The 17,586-nt window shown below is 34.1% G+C and overlaps 1 protein-coding gene across 1 annotated transcript in view; it reads right to left on the bottom strand.

Annotated features, from left to right (window-relative positions):
* BUB1B (BUB1 mitotic checkpoint serine/threonine kinase B) overlaps positions 1–17,586 on the bottom strand; it is a 73,473-nt gene that overhangs the window by 16,016 nt on the left and 39,871 nt on the right. Inside the window, 11 exon segments of the mRNA XM_079125970.1 lie at positions 675–775; positions 949–1,089; positions 1,372–1,505; positions 3,615–3,649; positions 3,651–3,890; positions 7,728–7,833; positions 7,966–8,026; positions 9,004–9,053; positions 9,703–9,818; positions 10,426–10,538; positions 14,913–15,142. Of these exon segments, the coding sequence (XP_078982096.1) occupies positions 675–775; positions 949–1,089; positions 1,372–1,505; positions 3,615–3,649; positions 3,651–3,890; positions 7,728–7,833; positions 7,966–8,026; positions 9,004–9,053; positions 9,703–9,818; positions 10,426–10,538; positions 14,913–15,142 (1,327 nt within the window).

Below are 17,586 nucleotides of genomic sequence, written 5' to 3'. Positions count from 1 at the left end.
TTCTATCAGGATCCAGAGAGAGGGGAAAATTAGTTTCACACAAAACTTCAAGAGTGTAGATGAGCAAAAGACTTCTAAGCTAGGCTAGATGCCAAAAGATTATGGAGCTCTTTTTCAAAATTTTGAGAGGAAAAAAATTTTTAACATAGGATTCAACATCTGGCCAAATTATCAGTCAAGGAGGAAAGAGGCTAATTAAGGAATTCCTAACATAAGGTTTCAAAAACTGTATAATCATCTTATTCAGGAAGATATTAAAGGATAAGCTCCTCCAAAATATAGTTAACTAAGAATAAAAAGCAGGATCTAAGAAACTGGGTATCCAATATAAGAAAAAGGTAATATGACTACCTAGGATGGTAGTGAATGAAAATTAAGGTGATTCTGTTATGTGTCCAGATTAGAAAAGGTAAAAAAATTTCAGGATAGATTTCCTCAAAAAGATAAAATTGAGAGATTCTTACACGTTTGGACACATGAGAGATTTATACATAGTCTCTCATTTCTAGTATCTGATCCTGGTCCATAATGGTGATTGAATTCTTAATGACTCACTGATTTTCCAGTAAGAAACCCAAGACTATAAGAAAGATTCGAATGTACTATGGGGACAGAGTTATTGCTTTAACCTACATTATCTGCAAGATAACAGAAATTACAAGAATCAGTCCCACCTTTATTATGGTTAGCTCTGCAGAGTTTCTTGGCACCACCCAGAATAACTTATAATCTTCACATATTAGGTATTCTTGTTTAATACAGTAATCCTCATTACCTGTTGAGAAGGATTAATTCCATTTAAAAATTACTGTGTAATGTGACAACATCTATAATACTATTTCTTTTAATATAGGAACATTTATAGTACTCAAGCATCAAGGTCAGCTACAAATAATCACTTATTTGTATACTGTCATATGCAAAAAATATGCATTCAATGATACTTACCTAATTCAATTTCCTTCTCTATTTCCAACTTAGGCATTGGTCTGTCTTCTACAAAAAACTCTGCAAAAGCACTTAACTCTGGTAGGGATTTTAGTAGTTGTCTTCGATACTGAGAACACCAGGGTGACTGAACAGGGTTTTCTGTGGCAAGAAAAAGTTGAAAAAATCACCTAAAATATCTAATGCTTAAAACGGATATTATAACAGAGGAGGGGGAAAAACATTATAAAATCAATACTGCCAATCTGACTGTATTCATTTTCCTTCGATCTTTATGGAACTGTTCAGTTAGTGTTTATTCTAGAAATATCACAATTAATAGCAACTTCTCTAGAGAAGAAAGTCCAGTTCAGTTTGCTAAGAAAAATAAGTGTTCATTAGACATAGATCTGGACATTTGTTCATAAAATTATATGATACTACCTGTAGTCTCACTAGTAAGTTCCAGTTTCTCAGGAATTGGAAGACTTTTGATAGAGGAGATGCTTGTAACTGAGGCAGAAGATCCAGAGAAGCCAGAGGAATGAGTGACTTCACGACTATCTTCAATAATTGGACTGAAAGAATCACAAGTGATTTGGTTGATACCAATTCTCTTAGGTATAATATATACCAACTTACTTTTGTTGATTCTGTTCTACCTATTTCTGATCAACTAAAATGATTTATAATGTTATAATTTTGTTAGTCCCATTTTTTAAGAAATATTTTTATTAGTGGTTCATGAATCTTTATTTATTTGTATACAGTGCCTAGAATTGAACCAGTGCCTCACTCATGCTAGGCAAGAAGAGTTCTACCACTGAGCCATAATCCCAGTCCGGTTAGTCCCATTTTTAAAGTCCATTATTCTCTCAAAATTTTTTTAAAAAGATGCATAATCAGAATCTAGGTAACTTCCTTTCACCTAGTTGATAAGCAAGGCCCAGGATTACATTTCTGGATTTATACTTTATTTACCAAAATCTATAGTTAAGAGTTTGTTCTATAAGAGGGGATTGAAGGGAGGCAGCATGTATGGGGACTGGAAGGAGAGTAGAATGAATCAGACATTATTACCCTATGTACATACATAACTTTTCGACCAGTAGGATTCTACATCATGTATAAGCAGAAGAATGAGCAATTATACTCCATTACATGATGTATCAAAGTACATCCTACTGTCATATATAACTAATTAAAACAAATTTAAAAAATTAAAGAGTCTATTCTACTTCTATACTATACTACTGAGAAATATTGACCAATACTGACACTAACTTTATTCCCCTTCATCCCTTCTCTTTAGTTTTTAATAAGAGGAGGTCAGGAAAAGAAAAAGGAAACTCAATTCACACAATATGAACACATGATTGCAAATATGATTAAAATCTGTCAGGGGAAAAGTCTGAAAATGCAGTTTTAAAAGCATAGATTGGCAAATTTAAGAATATTCCTAAAGCTGGAATTCATTTGTCTAAATTAGCTGACTTTTAAAGACAGATGGATCATAAGGCTCAGTCCCTAGCTCTGTGCACTATTCTCTCATACCTACTCCCCAATTCATTTTACCTATCAAAAAATACTTTTTCTTGATGGGCATAGTGGTACATGCCTAAAATCACAGCAGCCCAGGAAGCTGAGGCAGGAGATCACAAGTTCAAAGTCAGCCTCATCTCAAAATATACGGTTATGTATATCTAAAAAGAACAAAACAAACTAACAAAAAACCCCCAAGAAAACAGTATTAGTCCAGTAAGTCAGAGGGTTCTTGCAAAGTGGTCAGCACCACCAGCCTACACTCAGAGAGCCAATCTCCAGGACACAGACACAGGGCCAAATTTGACTCCTATTTAAGAGAGCATGTGAAAGAATGACATTTACAATTTAAACAATATTTCTGGTTAAGAGGTACCTACCTGTATCTAATCTATTTCCATATAGACTTGGGGAAAGTTTTTATTAACTGGTTGCCATTAACTGACAACCTGATGTTCAAACCAAAACATGAAAAATTTGAAGTCCCAGTCAGACACCTACAGAATCAATACAATTCTGATGTGAACTAATATCATGTATGTAATTTCTTAAAGGAGTGGTGTGATGCAAAAGAACAAATATGGCTTTTGTAGTTAGACACAAAAAGGTAGAAAAACAGGTCAGCCTCAGCAACTTAGTGAGTTTCTAAGCAACTTAGTAAAACTGTCTCAAATAAAAAAATAAAAAAAGGATAGAGGATGTGCCTTAGTTAAGTGCCCCTGGGTTCAAACCCTAGTACCAAAACACAAGAACAAAACAAAACAACAACCTTTTTCTTTTAAAACATCTCTAGTTGACTATCTGAAATCGACATTATTCTATCATTATTTTAAATTCAATTAAGAAAAAATTAAATGTCTCCTCTTTTTTAATCATATACATAAATTGTTGAGTTTCCCCAAAGGTACCTTAATCCTCCTAAATCTTTTAGTCTCATAATATCAAAATTTACTTCTTTAACCCTCATATCCAAACTAATCACTAAGTTGACAATTTATCTAGAGAGACTTACTCTCATATAAAGCATTTGGCAATTAAGTACCTGGCAGATAGTAAGAGTATGATATTCATCACTGTAACTGACAAGCACTCATAGAATAAGAAAGCAAACATTCTGGTTTGTAAAACCCATAATCACCAATCACCTCAGCTTCTTGATGCTGAGGGTTTGATTGTAGATGGGTACCGCATGCAGTCTGCTGCTCTTCAGAAGTCTTTGCATCTAGATCCTCTTCCTGCAAGAGTCTCTCAGGATCAGAAGGGAGATCCTTCAAAGACATTATCTCATGAAAAGGAGTAGATGCAAAATGAGCAGCTCTAGCAAAGTCACAAGTATCTTCTGGGTTAGGGCAAAGAGTTACATTCCTGAAACCTGTGATAATGGCATCTTCACTCAAGGGCTCAATTCCGGTAAGTTCATCCTGAAATAAAAACCATATAGTTTAGCTGAAATATTTCAACAAACATAAAAATGGCCAACGATTATCGACAAAAGATATACAAGTAGCATATCAGGATTCTATGTAAAGACAATAAAAGCATATGATGGCTTTTGAGGAAAATGATTTTGAATCACAAACAAAAAAATTATACTTAATCAAAAAAATACACTGTGAGGATTCTCCATATAAGAAAAAATATTGGCATTTTTCTCCCAACAAATTTCACTTAATAAAAGCACTAATAGTTTTTCTTCTGTCATTCACGTAGAAATATTCTGCTGTCCTCCTAGTTGTTAAGAGAGCAAACATTGTCTTCCTCTATGCCAAGTATTTAATTTTTATTTCTGAAAGGTAATTCATGATTTTGATAGAGAAAATATGAAAAACAAAGTATCATAATGAATCACCAGAAATATATTATTCAAATCTAATATTTTATATACAATTAAATACACCTTTGTCTTTTCAAACATGTGGTTTTAAATAGCAACTAGTTTAAAAGGATATTGAATGGAAAAAGTCTCCCTCCTACATGCAACCACCTGTCCAACCTATTCCCATTCTCTAGAGGCAACCACTATTACCATACATATCAAGTAGTGTATATCCAGAAGCATATTCTTTGCATTTACAAAAGGAGTTGTAAAAAAAATTATAGTATATATACTATTATGCATTGTTCTGTCTCAGAATTATTTGCATTTTTTTCTATGCTATTAAAAATTCTTTAAAAACATGATGGTCACACTGTAGGACTATTAGAAATTAACTGAGGCCTTCAGGTTATTCCCTATTTTCAACTAGTATAAAACTATTTTCAAATATTCCTATACATAAATCTTTATAAATGTCTTAATATTCCTAGGATTGATTCCTAAAAGAATTAGTAGATCCTAAAAGAATTAGTGTTTATAAACACTTAAGGTTCTTTACACATATTGTTTAGCTGTCCTGAGAGAGATTATACTACTTTATATATTTATCTACCATATATAAAAAGTACCTATTTTGTTTAACCCTTGTGGATAGTAGATATTAATTTTCACTTTTTTTTTTTTTGTGGTGCTGGGAATTGAACCCAGGGCCTTGTGCTTGTGAGGCAAGCACTCTACCACCTAAGCTATATCCCCAGCCCTAATTTTCTACATCATTACCAATTTGACATATACTTTGAATTTCTAACTTGAAGTTAAGTAGAGGTAGAAGATACATCTTGAAGCAGGGCACGGTGGCGCACACCTGTAATTCCAGCGGCTCAGGAGGCTGAGACAGGAGAATTTCAAGTTCAAAGCCAGTCTCAGCAAAAGCAAGGTGCTAAGCAACTCAGTAAGACCCTGTCCCTAAATAAAATACAAAATAGGGCTGGGGATGTGGCTCTGTGTTGGAGGGACCCTCAGTTCAAACCTAGCACTGCCCCTCTCCCCCGGGGGGGGGGGGGGAGAAATTAGAGGCAAAATAGATGTCTATAGTCTAAAGATATATTTTATGCAAATACTACTTAATCCTGTTAGACATTTTAAGTATGACTGTTTAAGGGAATAAAACTTCTGGTAGGTACCTATTAAAAAAATTCAAGTACAAGACTGTAAGACAGAAAAGCAAGATGAAGACTGTTGGACTCTTTTTTTTTTTTTTTAATTTTTTTCTTTTTTTCTTTTTTGAACTCCTTTAATAATTCAATCTATCCTGAACAGTTGATGCTAGAACCACTGACCCTAAATCCAGTTCAACCATCACATTCTCCAGTGATATTCTCCAGTATACAGTATATAATTAATTACTCTCTGGCATCATTGTCTCTTTCATAGCAGTCACAGCAGTCAAGGAACTGTTTAAGAATTATCTGGGAAAGTATTTAAATACAGAAATATACATGCTTAGACTTCTTTCCTGGAAATTTCAATTTCAGATAGTTGAAATGGGACCCTGAATATCTTTTGTCATAAAATCTCCCTAGGCTTTTCTGTATTGCTGAAAATATTCTATATCTTGGGTATAAAAATTCATCTAGCTGGACAATTAATATTTATGCACTTTAACTGGGTATAAAATATACTTCAGTATAGAAGTAAATAAAAACATGCTTAAAAAAATTCTCCAAGTGTTTCATTCTCTTGGCTATACACAATATACTGCTTTAAATCACTAAAGCTACTGATAACATCTCCTAGTAAAAGTCTTCAGATTAAACATATTCAATTCCCTTCAAGCTTATAACAAGTTTCCAGATGCTGGTTTGAAGAGGATTAGTTTTCTTCCTTAAAATAGCACTGAAATGCCAATTATTTACTTTGATTTACAGAGTCTTTTTTTTTTTTTTTTCTTTTAAGGACACAATACTTTTATTTTTATGTGGTGCTGAGGATTGAACCAAGTGCCTCACACACACTAAGCAAGTGCCCAGAGCCACATCCCCAACCCCAAAAAGGTCTTTTTACCCCAAGAATATGTCATAAGCCCATAAATATTACAAAAGCGAAACGACTGGCCTACATAACTTTTCCATTGCCATAAAAGGCACTTTGTTTTACTTTCAGTTCTGGGAATTGAACCCAGAGGTGCTTTACCATTGAGCTACAACCCAGCTTCTTTTTGAGACAGGGTCTTGCTAAGTTGCTGAGGTTGCCCTTGAACTTGAGATATTCCTGCCTCAGCTTCCCAGATTACTGGAATTACAGGCAGGTGCCACAGTGCCCAGCTCATTTTATATAAAAAAGAACAAACATCCTTTGCTATGTTGGATAAAAAAATTAAAAGTATAAAAAGGCTCTCAAACCAATTAAATTTTCCCCCTTTAAAAATTTGGGATATAATTCACATCCAGAAAACTCACCCTTTTATAGTATATATTTCAAAGGTTTTACTATACTGACAGGTTGTATAACCATCACCACCATCTAACTCCAGAACATTTTCATCCCTCAAAAAGAAACCCCGTATCTATTAACAGTCACTATCACCCTCTCTCTAATTCCCTAAAAATCCCCAATCTACTTTTACCTATTCTAGACATTTCATGTAAACATAATCATTTAATATGTGGTTTTCTTTATGCCTGATTTCCTTTAGCATATGTTTTTTTGTTTTGTTTTGTTTGGTAACAGGGATTGAACCCAAGGGTGCTTAACCACTCAGTCACATCCCCAGCCCTTTTTATTTTTTATTGGGTTGCTTAGAGCTTTGATAAGCTGCTGAGGCTAGCTTCGAACCTGTGATCCTCCTGCCTCAGCCTCCTGAGCCTCTGGGATTACAGGAATCCACCAACCATGTTTTCAAAGTTCATCCTTCTTGTGATATGTATCAGTACACCATTACCTTTTATTAGCAAATAGTATTTCACTGTATATATTGTTTATTCATTCATCAATTAATGGACATTTAAGCTGTTTCTACTATCATGAGTAATGTTTCTATGAACATTTGTGTACAAGTTTTTTGTGTCAACATACATTTTTTATTTTCATGGATATGTATTTAGGAGGGGAGTTGCTGGGTCTTATGGTTAACTGTTTATCATTTTGAGGAACTGCCAGTTTTCCATTCCCACCAACAACATATGAAGGTTCTGATTTCTATACATCCTTGCTCCAGAACACTTTTATTATCTGTTTTTGTTTTTTAATTATAGCCATCTTAGTGAGTGTTTAATAGTTCCTCACTGTGGTTTTGATTTGCATTTCCCTGGGACTAATGATGCTCAGCATCTTTTTATGTACTTAGTTCAAGCTAGTGATTTTAAATTTAACCCAAACTTTTGAAATATTTGAATGAAACAATCCACCAGTTCATTTATATTAACTGAGGAATACTTCTTACACAAACATCTGGAGAGACATCCTCATTTAAGGTGATGCTTTCTGATGTTTTGAGATTTGCGAGGGGTCTTCGCTGGGCTAAGCCCAGTGGGGGATCTTCAGGAACACTAGAAAAAGACATACTCCGTTTAACAATTTTTTGTTTTGTTTTGTTTACACAGACAACAGTAACCACTAATCCATTCTCATTTACAATAACAAAAAGCTTAAGCTAAAAACAACAACAAAAAGCAACAAACCTTTCATTCTTTTTTTCTGAAAGAGGAAACTCGTCAAAAATGGAGAAAGGTATACTGGGACCTATAGAAAAAGAGACTAGATATATACTCTTAGGAGTAAATGCTTTACTCTTCAAGACAACTAGCTGAATTAATATTTTGTGTTGTTAAACTTTAATCATATAAAAGTGAAGATCATTTAATAATTTATTATCAAGATACAGATGATCTTGATTCATCTATTTCCCAACAGGATGATTTTGAAGCAAATCCAAGACATCATATCATTTCATACGTAAATCATTACAGTACAGTTTTTCTAAAAAAGACTCTTAAAAAAAAAAGCCTAATCTCAAGATATGCTAATTATATAATAATTTTTGAATATTCAATATCTAGTTAGAAAATCTATATTTTATCCATTAAAATTTTAAATTTTTAAAAAATTTTTAAATGTGTTTAAATTGAGAATGCAGATTAAGATTCATAAACTATGACTAGTGCCTCTAAAATCTCATTTATTATATAGGATTCTTTTTTTGTTGAATAAATTGGCTTGTTTGCCACATAATGCTGGATTTTGCAAATTATATTTCACTCTGTTACTTAACATGTTCCTCTATGCTTTGTATTTCCTATAAATTGGTGGTTAGAATTAGAGGTTCAATTAGATTTTGTTTACTTTTTATTTTTTGTAAAACTACTCACAAATGGATATTCATGTTGCTACCATATTTAACATGTTTCTAAATAGAAAAGAGAACCAATTTGATTATGAAATAGTCTTAAACTTTTTTTCCTCCCAAAAAACACTGTCCTTACACTCTTGGCTGCTAGGTACTACTGATAAGTTAGTGTATACTGAACTAAGCTTAAGCAGAAACTTATTTTATACTAATATAAAATTATATTTGTCAAATTCTATGATTCAAAATAATAATACTCTATTCCTTCTACCTTCTTTCAACTCCTTTACCATAATTTTAAAAAATTTACATTTTTTCACATCATCTATTTGTTATCAACAACATCTTCATGAGGCTGTCAAATATAACTCACCTTTAGAATGAGGTTGTTCTTGCCAAATGTTTTCTGCAAGTGAAGTTTCCCTATGAAGAAATTTGTTTTAAAAATGTGCTCAATACCCACAGTAAGAACTATTTAATTTTTTAAATGTCTGAGGCTTTTCCATTAAATATGATCCTCTTCACTATAGATAAAATTCTGCCACTGTCAATCCAAATTCTCTTGAAGTCATTAGAAATGTTATGAAAGTATACTTGATAATAGATGTTAAGTTACACTAATAGTAAAGCAGATCACAAATAGCTATTATTTTTATAAAATAAAACAAAAATAAAGCACATGAAGAGAGACATACCAGTGTTAGCAGTAATTCTTTTGTTGGTGAAATGAGTGATCAAAAAAAATTATGTTTCTATAAGAAACATGTATTTTTCGGTGGAAACAAGTTAGTACCAATCATCCCTCAGCCTCAAAAGCTTATGTTGAGACAAACTTACAGGAATCATGACCCAAAAGCTGTAAGTTAAGGAGACTTAAAGTCACTAGAGAGTCAAAGGTTGGTTCTAATCCTCCCTTAGGGGCTAGGAGTGTAGCTTAGTTGCAGATTGTTTTGTCTAGCATATGCAAAGCCTGGGTTCAAACCCCAGTGTCACAAAAAGAAAAGGAAAAAGAAAAAGAAAAACAAAAAGAGCTCTCCTATAAGTACTATTACTTTCACCAATATGGTCTTACCTAGGACAAGAATTTTGAGGACAAACAGAACTGCATAGAACCATTCTTGGTATTTCCTGAGACTGGGAAGCAATTTTCAGTTCGACTTCCTTCTTTGTAGGTACCTTATCTCCTTGCTATTTGTATTAAAATAAACAAAAATCAGTAACTCTCTCATCCAGAAAATACCTTTTTCCAAGCTCTAGTCCAACATTATTTTTACACACTCTTCCCATAGATACCCACTAACCACATGAAATGTATCACAAAAGTTCTTTCCAATAATTTATGTTTACAGTATAAACTTGTGTTGTTGCATTCAACTGAGCAGTGCCAAGAATACACTAAATTTGTTAACCCCATTTTAATGAAACATGACTGGAGTAAAAAGCTAAAATCAAAATTAACAAAATAATTATTTAGCATGTAAGTCACATAATTTATTTCATGTCAAAAATCCCACTTGAAGTCACCTGTTCAATTACTTTCCTGCTCAACTTTGCTGCTACTAATAACTAAGAAATCACCAAAAACTGAATAGGGGAAGGGAGGACTTAAAAATCTTCTATATTTCTGTATTGTTTAGATTTATTTCAGGATGGACATGTACCTCAGTGGTAGGGCACTTGTCTAGCACATGCTAGGCCCTGGGTCCAATCCATAGCACTTTGGGGGGGAAATTTTATAAAAGGCTAAATTTATTTTAAAAAGTATTAGTTTTGTGTATTAAAAAAAGAATATTACCTGATCACCTGCTCTTTCTTGCTGAGTAGTTTGGATCTCTTTTAGCTTCTTCTCCATCTCTTCAATCTGTTTCTGCATTTCAGCTCTCTTCTCTGCACTGGTCAACAGCTCAGCTACAAACAGTGAAGTTGGCTGAGGCATTACTCCTCATAGCAATTTATTCTGTCAAAAACTCCCTTTGGGGCTCATGTTCTCAATATATATGATAATACAGATGAAAATTATATTAGTGGATTATTTTATTTATATAGTCAATAAAAGAAAATGCCTATTATATTTTAAGTACAACTTGAAAACTTAGGTTTTGGTGGTGAATAATACGGTCCTTGGTTATACGATACTAACATTCAAATTCGAGATAAACACACAAATGAAAATCAGTGTTAAAAAAAAAAGAGTGCTGGGTTTGGTGGTGCATGCCTGTAATTTCATCAACTCAGGAGACTGAGGCAGGAGGATTGCAATTTCAAGCCAGCCTTAGCAATTTAGTGAGGCCCTAAGCAACTTAGTGAGACTCTGTCCCAAAATAAAAAATAAAAAGAGAGTTGGGGATGTGGCTCAGTGGTTAAACAATCCTGGGTTCAGTTCTTGGTAACCAAAAAAAAAAAAAAAAAAAAAAAAGAAAAAAGGGGGCGGGGGTGATGTGAGAATGTGTGAATAAAGGGCTGAAGGTCAGTGGCTACTTAAGACCTGTGATTAAGGAAGAACATTCTGATAAAATGACATGAAAAAGTGGAAACTTTTTTTCTTTTGGTACTGGGGATTGAACACAGGGGTGCTTTACCACTAAGCCATATTCCTAGCCCTTTTTATTTAAGACAGGGTCTACTAAGTAACTGAGGCTGGCCTCAAACTTTGAGCCTCCTGCCTCAGCCTCTCAAATCAATGGAATTACAGGCATGTGCCACCATGCCCAGTGAAAAAGGTGGCGTTTTTGAAAGGGGAAAATGGTCTGTAAGTAGCCATGATAAGAACAACCTTTCTAGGCCTTGGCTGTAGTTACCTCTTTTATCACATACCTATATTACAATAAATAGCCAGCAAGTCTTTGATGTCAATCCTGTTTCAAAAGTAGCAAGAATTCATATTCACAGACAAGAGATTTTATAAGGTTATGCACTATATACACAGATGAGAAATTATAAATTCAAGAACTAGATTCAGAGGCCAGCTAAGGAAATGGATTTTAAAACCTTTTACCTCCTCAAATCCCATCTAATATCAGCATAGGTCCATTTTTAGCTAGCTGAGAAATGTACTTTCACCTTACTTCTATATACCTGGTATGAACTAGGTATTTCCATTAAGATAAAACCAATTGTATTTAGATACTGATTTCTTTTTCCAGTTTATATTTAGATACCCTACTACCCTATTTCTTTGTTGGGATGGTTTCTTTTATCCTTTTAAGGTGCTGTGGATTAAGTCCATGGCCTTGTAATTGCTAAGCAAGCTCTCTCTACCACTGAGCTACAAATCTAGCTCTATTCCTATTTTAAATACTTTATGGACACAATAACTATTTTTATGTGGTGCTGAGGATCGAACCCAGTGCCTCATACATGCTAGGCAAACGTTCTACCACTAAGCTACAACCCCAGCACCTCTATTCCTATTTTTAAAGAGCCTTACTCAGCTAGCTTTTTTGCAATCATCTCCCCTTCCTACCTAGGCACATAGGTTCCATTTTTCAATATACTATTTGAACCAGAGCACTTTTGTTAATCTTGGAATGCACTAGGAAATGTAATAAAGGAAGGTAATTCCGAGCATACTAACAGTCTCCTTTATAGCATTTTGTTTCTAACTTGTTACCTGAAATTCAGAAAGCTTTTTCCTCAAATTATAAGTGATAGGATCGGGGCAGGAGGATCACAAATTGAAAGCCAGCTTAGAAGGCTGAGGCAGGAGGATCGCAAATTTAAAGTCAGCAACTTAGCAAGGCCCTAAATAATTTAGTGAGACCCTGTCTCAAAATAAAAAAATAAAAAGGGATGGGGGATATGGCTCAGTGGTTGAGTGACCCTGGGTTCAATCCCTGTTACCAAAAAACAAACAAAAAAACCTGTCTATATAGATGACATTTATTTTTGGACCTCCTCCCATCTCCTTTTCTATATCCCTTTTACTCTCCCTCATGTTCTACTCTGGCCTATCTTTTTTTCTTTTCCTTTTTTTTGGGGGGTGGGGTGGGGTGGGATAGGCCCCCAGAACTAGTCTGCCCTATCTCTTACCTCCAAATACTACAGGTTTCAGAATAGGAAGTGCTTTCCATTTCTAAAATTCCTACCTTCTCAATTTATAATTAAGACTCCCTCAATTTAGTAAGAATCTTTAAGAAACAAAACTATTCTAAGTGACTGAGGTATGACTAAACATGTTAATCTAAATAAATCCTTGGAGAAGGAGGTAAAAGATAACTGTAATGAAAACTATAGAACACTGAAGAAAAATTAGAAGAAAGCCTCAGAAGAAGGAAAGACCTTCCATGTTCATGGATAGGCAGAATTAATAATGTTAAAATGGCCATACGACCAAAAGCAATATAATAGATTCAGAGCAATCCCCATCAGAATATCAATGACATTTTTCACAGAACTAGAAAAAACAAACAAACAAAAAAAACAGCTCTAAATTCATTTTGGAAGAATAAAAGACTCAGAATAGACAAGGCAATTCTAAGCCAAGGGGGGCGGAAAAAAAACCCAAAAGACAAAAAAACAATGCTGGAGGCATTATATTACCTGATTTCATATTACACTACAGAGTTATAGTAGCAAAAACTGCATGGTACTGGCATAAAAATTCCAGACCATGTAATTTTCTGTAAAAATACAGAAAAGATGACAGAGACAAACCTACACATCTACAGTCACCTGATGCTCGACAAAGGTGCCAAAAACATACATTGGAGAAAAGACGACAGCCTCTTTAACAAATGATGCTAGGAAAACTGGTTATCCATATGAAGAATGAAACTAGTCCCTTATCTCTCATCGCACATAAAAACTAACTCAAAATGAATTAAAGACCTAGGAATTAGACCAGAAACTATGCAACTTCAACAGTCATATATAGGCACAGGCACTGTCTTTCTGCATAGGACCCCTGAAACTGAGGAAATGATGCCGAGAGTTAATAAATGATATGTCATCAAATTAAAACGCTTCTGCACAGCACAGGAAATAATAATTAGAAATGTGAACAGAGAATGTACAGAATGGGAGAAAATCTTTGCTAGCTACTCTTCTGATAGATGATTAGTATCCAGAATATATAAACTTTACATCCCCCCCCAAAATCAAATAAATGGCAAATGAATTAAACACACTTCTCAAAAGAAAATATACAAATGGCCAACAAATACATGAAAAAATGTTCACCATCAAAACTACACTGAGATTTCATCTCACAGCAGTCAGAATGGCATTCATCAAGAATACAAATAATAAATGCTGGAGAGAATTAAGTGAAAAACGAACACTTTACACTGTTAGTGGGATTGTAAATTAGTATGGAAATCAGTATGGAGGTTCCTCAAGACTAGGCATGGAAACACCATATGACCCAGCTATACCACTAGATATTTATCATAAATTAAAATCATTATATTACAATGATACATGCATATCCATATTTACAGCAGTCCTGTTCACAATAGCTGAACTGTGGTACCAGCCTAGGTGTCCATCAATGGATAAATGGATAAAGATAATGTGGTGTACATCCACGATGGAGTTTTAGTCAGTCATAAAGAAAAATAAAATTATGTCATTTGCAGGAAAATGGATGGAACTAGAGACCATTATGTTAAGCAAAATAACTCAGAAGGTCCAAGGACATACTTTTTCTCTCATATGTGGCAGCTAGAGAGGAAAAAGAAATGTGGGGGTGGATCTCATGCAAATCAAAGGGAAATCAATAGAGGAAAGGGAACAAGGGATGGGAGACAGGGAGGAAGGGGAAAGTGCTGAGGAATGATACTAACCAAATTATATATGTGTATATACAAATATGCAACAACAAATCCCATTGTTATGTACAACTCTAATATATCAATTAAAATACATGGAAAAAAATTTTTAAAACGTTTTAGGAGAGTTAAAGGAAAACTAAAAAACGTCCTTGGAGTATCAAGAGTACAGTGAAAAATTTTAGGCAGCATTAAGAAAAGTACTTAATGGGAAGGCATGACATGTACATGTATGTAGGTAAGGGATCATAGCTGTCTACTAATTTTATTGGAGAACACGAATTGTTCTTACATATCAGACCTGCTTCTTTATTCCCGAGCAGACAGTTTTCCCATTGTGTGTTTGTGACAGGCAACAATGGAAGTAGAGCACATATATAGAGAGAAACAGTACAACCACAGAAATAGCACATAAAACTACAAAATGGGCAATTTTCCTCAGATTTAATAAATCAGTTCAACTCTCCTACAAATAAATTTTTTTCACAAATTTGACTTGGTTCAACACACACACCTTCCCTTCGCTCTTTCAATTTCTTCCGAAAAACTTCAGCCCGAATTTCTTCAAAGGAGAATTCCCCAACTCCTGCATAAATCTTCTCCTTACAATACATCATCTTCTCTTTCTTCTCCTCAGACTCTTGCTGATGGCTTTGAACTCTTTGCAGGGGATCTCCTTCTTCCTTTCCAGGCTTTCTGGTGCTTAGAATATGATTTATACTGGGTTCAATTTTACATGGTGTCCTAAAGAAGCAAAATAATTTTATTAATCAGTCAAAATAAATTATTTCTTATAAATTTTAACCAAACATGTCAATTGCAAGACTATATAGGAGTTATTTCAAAACACAAATAATAAGATTGAAAAAGGAGACTAAAAATAACTTATAAAAATCATTAGTAATTATGTTCTGGTCCTGGGATATATATAGGTCAGTGGTAGAACACCTGTTTAGCATGTGTAAGGTGCTGGGTTCAATCCCTAATACCAGGAAAAAATTAAAATTATGTTCTGAGAACTAACTCTGCTATGAGGAAGGAAATCAGTAGTAGAGTTAGGGTGGTCAAACACCTCATACTGCTTATAGGTAAAAATAAAATTTAATATCACATGTTATTCAAACCTGGTGGATATAAAGTTAATTTCTGCAAGGTAGTCATTTTTCAGTTTCACACTCAAAAGAATCAGTTAGGAATATAGCATTAGGGAACTGATGATATAAAATTGAAGGTTGTCAGCTGAAGGAGAAGAATGAGAAAGGCAGGATAGGTTTGAATAAAATGAAATATAATTATACCTCATTCAGGTTAGCAGACAGATGTTCTCAACACTGGCCATTGATCAGAATCACTTATATCTTTTACTTTCTAATAAACTTTTTTACAACTAAAGATATCTGGTCCTTCCTAGAGCCATGAATTAGAACCTATAGTGATAGAGTCTACGCATCTACAGTTTTAAGAGCTTCTCCAATTTGTGCAACCTGATAAAGAACTTCTATGAAAAACTCAAACTAATAACACATTTCCAGTTACTTGGGAGGCTGAGGCAGGAGGCTGAGGCACAAGGCTGGGCAACTTAGCAAGACCTTGTCTAAAAATAAAAATAAAAATAAAATTTTAAAATAGCTGGGGGTGTAACTCAGTGGTAGAATGCTTACATAGCATGCATTATGCCCAGGGTTCAATTCCTAACACTGGGAAAAAAAAAAAAAAAAAAAAAAATCAGAGGACACAGATCTGCAAAAAATCAATTGCATTGCAACTACAGTCCTAGTTATTCAGCTATTAGGGAAGCTGAGGCAGGAAGACTACTTGAGCTCAAGAGTTTAAGACCAGCCTGGGCAAGGTAGCAAGACTATCTCTACCTTCCTACATGCCAAAAAATAAAATTAAATAAAAAATACCATCAGTATTTTATATACTTGCAATAAACCACCTGAAAATGAAATTAACAATTCTACTTATAATAACTTCATAAAGAATAAAACCTCAGAATAAATTTAAAGAAGTGTGAACAGACATCTCACCAAAGAAAACAGAGATGGCAAATAAGCATATGAAAAGCTGCTCAGCATAATAAATTAGGAAATTTCAAATTAAAACATTAATGAGATGCCACTACACACCTATTAGAATAGCTAAAATCTAAACTATTGACAAAACTGAATGCTGTCAGGATATACATGTCATTTGTTACTAGTAGAAATGCAAAATGATATATTTTCCACTTCCACTTTGGAATAGTTTGGCACTTTCTAACAAAGTTAAAGTTAGTCTTATTATACAATCCAGATAAACGAATTGAAAACATGTTTACACAAAAACCTGCATAAGAATGTTTATAGCAACATATTTATAACTTCTAAAACTTGGAAACAACAAGATGTCCTCCAGTAGATGAATGAACAAACAAACTGCAGTACATTCATACAATGGAATATCATTCAGCACTAAAAATAAATGAACTATTGAGCCACAGAATAACATGGAGAAACCTTAAATTAATATTGTTAAGTGAAGGAAGCCAGACTGAAAAGGGTAAATACTATATGATTTCATCTATATGACTTTCTGGAAAAGGCAAACTATAAAGACAATAAAAAGATCAGTACTTCACATTGGTTCAGGGAAGAAATGAAGATGGTGTTCAAGGGATTCTGATGGCAATGAAACCATTTTGTATACACGACAATGATGGATACGTGACATCAGGCATGTGTCAAAACTCATATAAGGGTTGGGATTGTGGCTCAGTGGTAGAGCACCTGCCTAGCATGTATAAGGTACTAGGTTTGATCCTCAGCACCACATAAAAATAAATTAATTAAATAAAAGTATTGTGCCCATATACAACTAAAAATATTTTTTGAAAATCTCATAGTAAGTGGGCTGGGGGATAGCTCAGTTGGCAGAGTGCTTGCCTAGCAAGCACAAAGCCCTGGGTTCAATCCCCAGCACCGCAAAAAAAAAGAAAAAAGAAAAATCTCATAGTAAGTTTGAAACATATTAGAATGAATCATTTTTCCTTTATTTTTTTTGGTACCAGGGATTGCATTCAGGGGCACTCAACCATTGAGCCACACCCTCAGCCCTATTTTGTATTTTATTTAGAGATGCAGTCTCACTGAGTTGCTTAGGGTCTTGCTAATTTGCTGAGGTTGGCTATGAACTTAAGATCTTCTTGC

Source organism: Sciurus vulgaris (assembly GCF_902686455.1).
Source record: "Sciurus vulgaris genome assembly, chromosome: 2".
Taxonomy (NCBI): domain Eukaryota; kingdom Metazoa; phylum Chordata; class Mammalia; order Rodentia; family Sciuridae; genus Sciurus; species Sciurus vulgaris.
The sequence above is the reverse complement of the archived record's forward strand: the minus strand, read 5'-3'. Positions and strand labels throughout refer to the sequence as shown.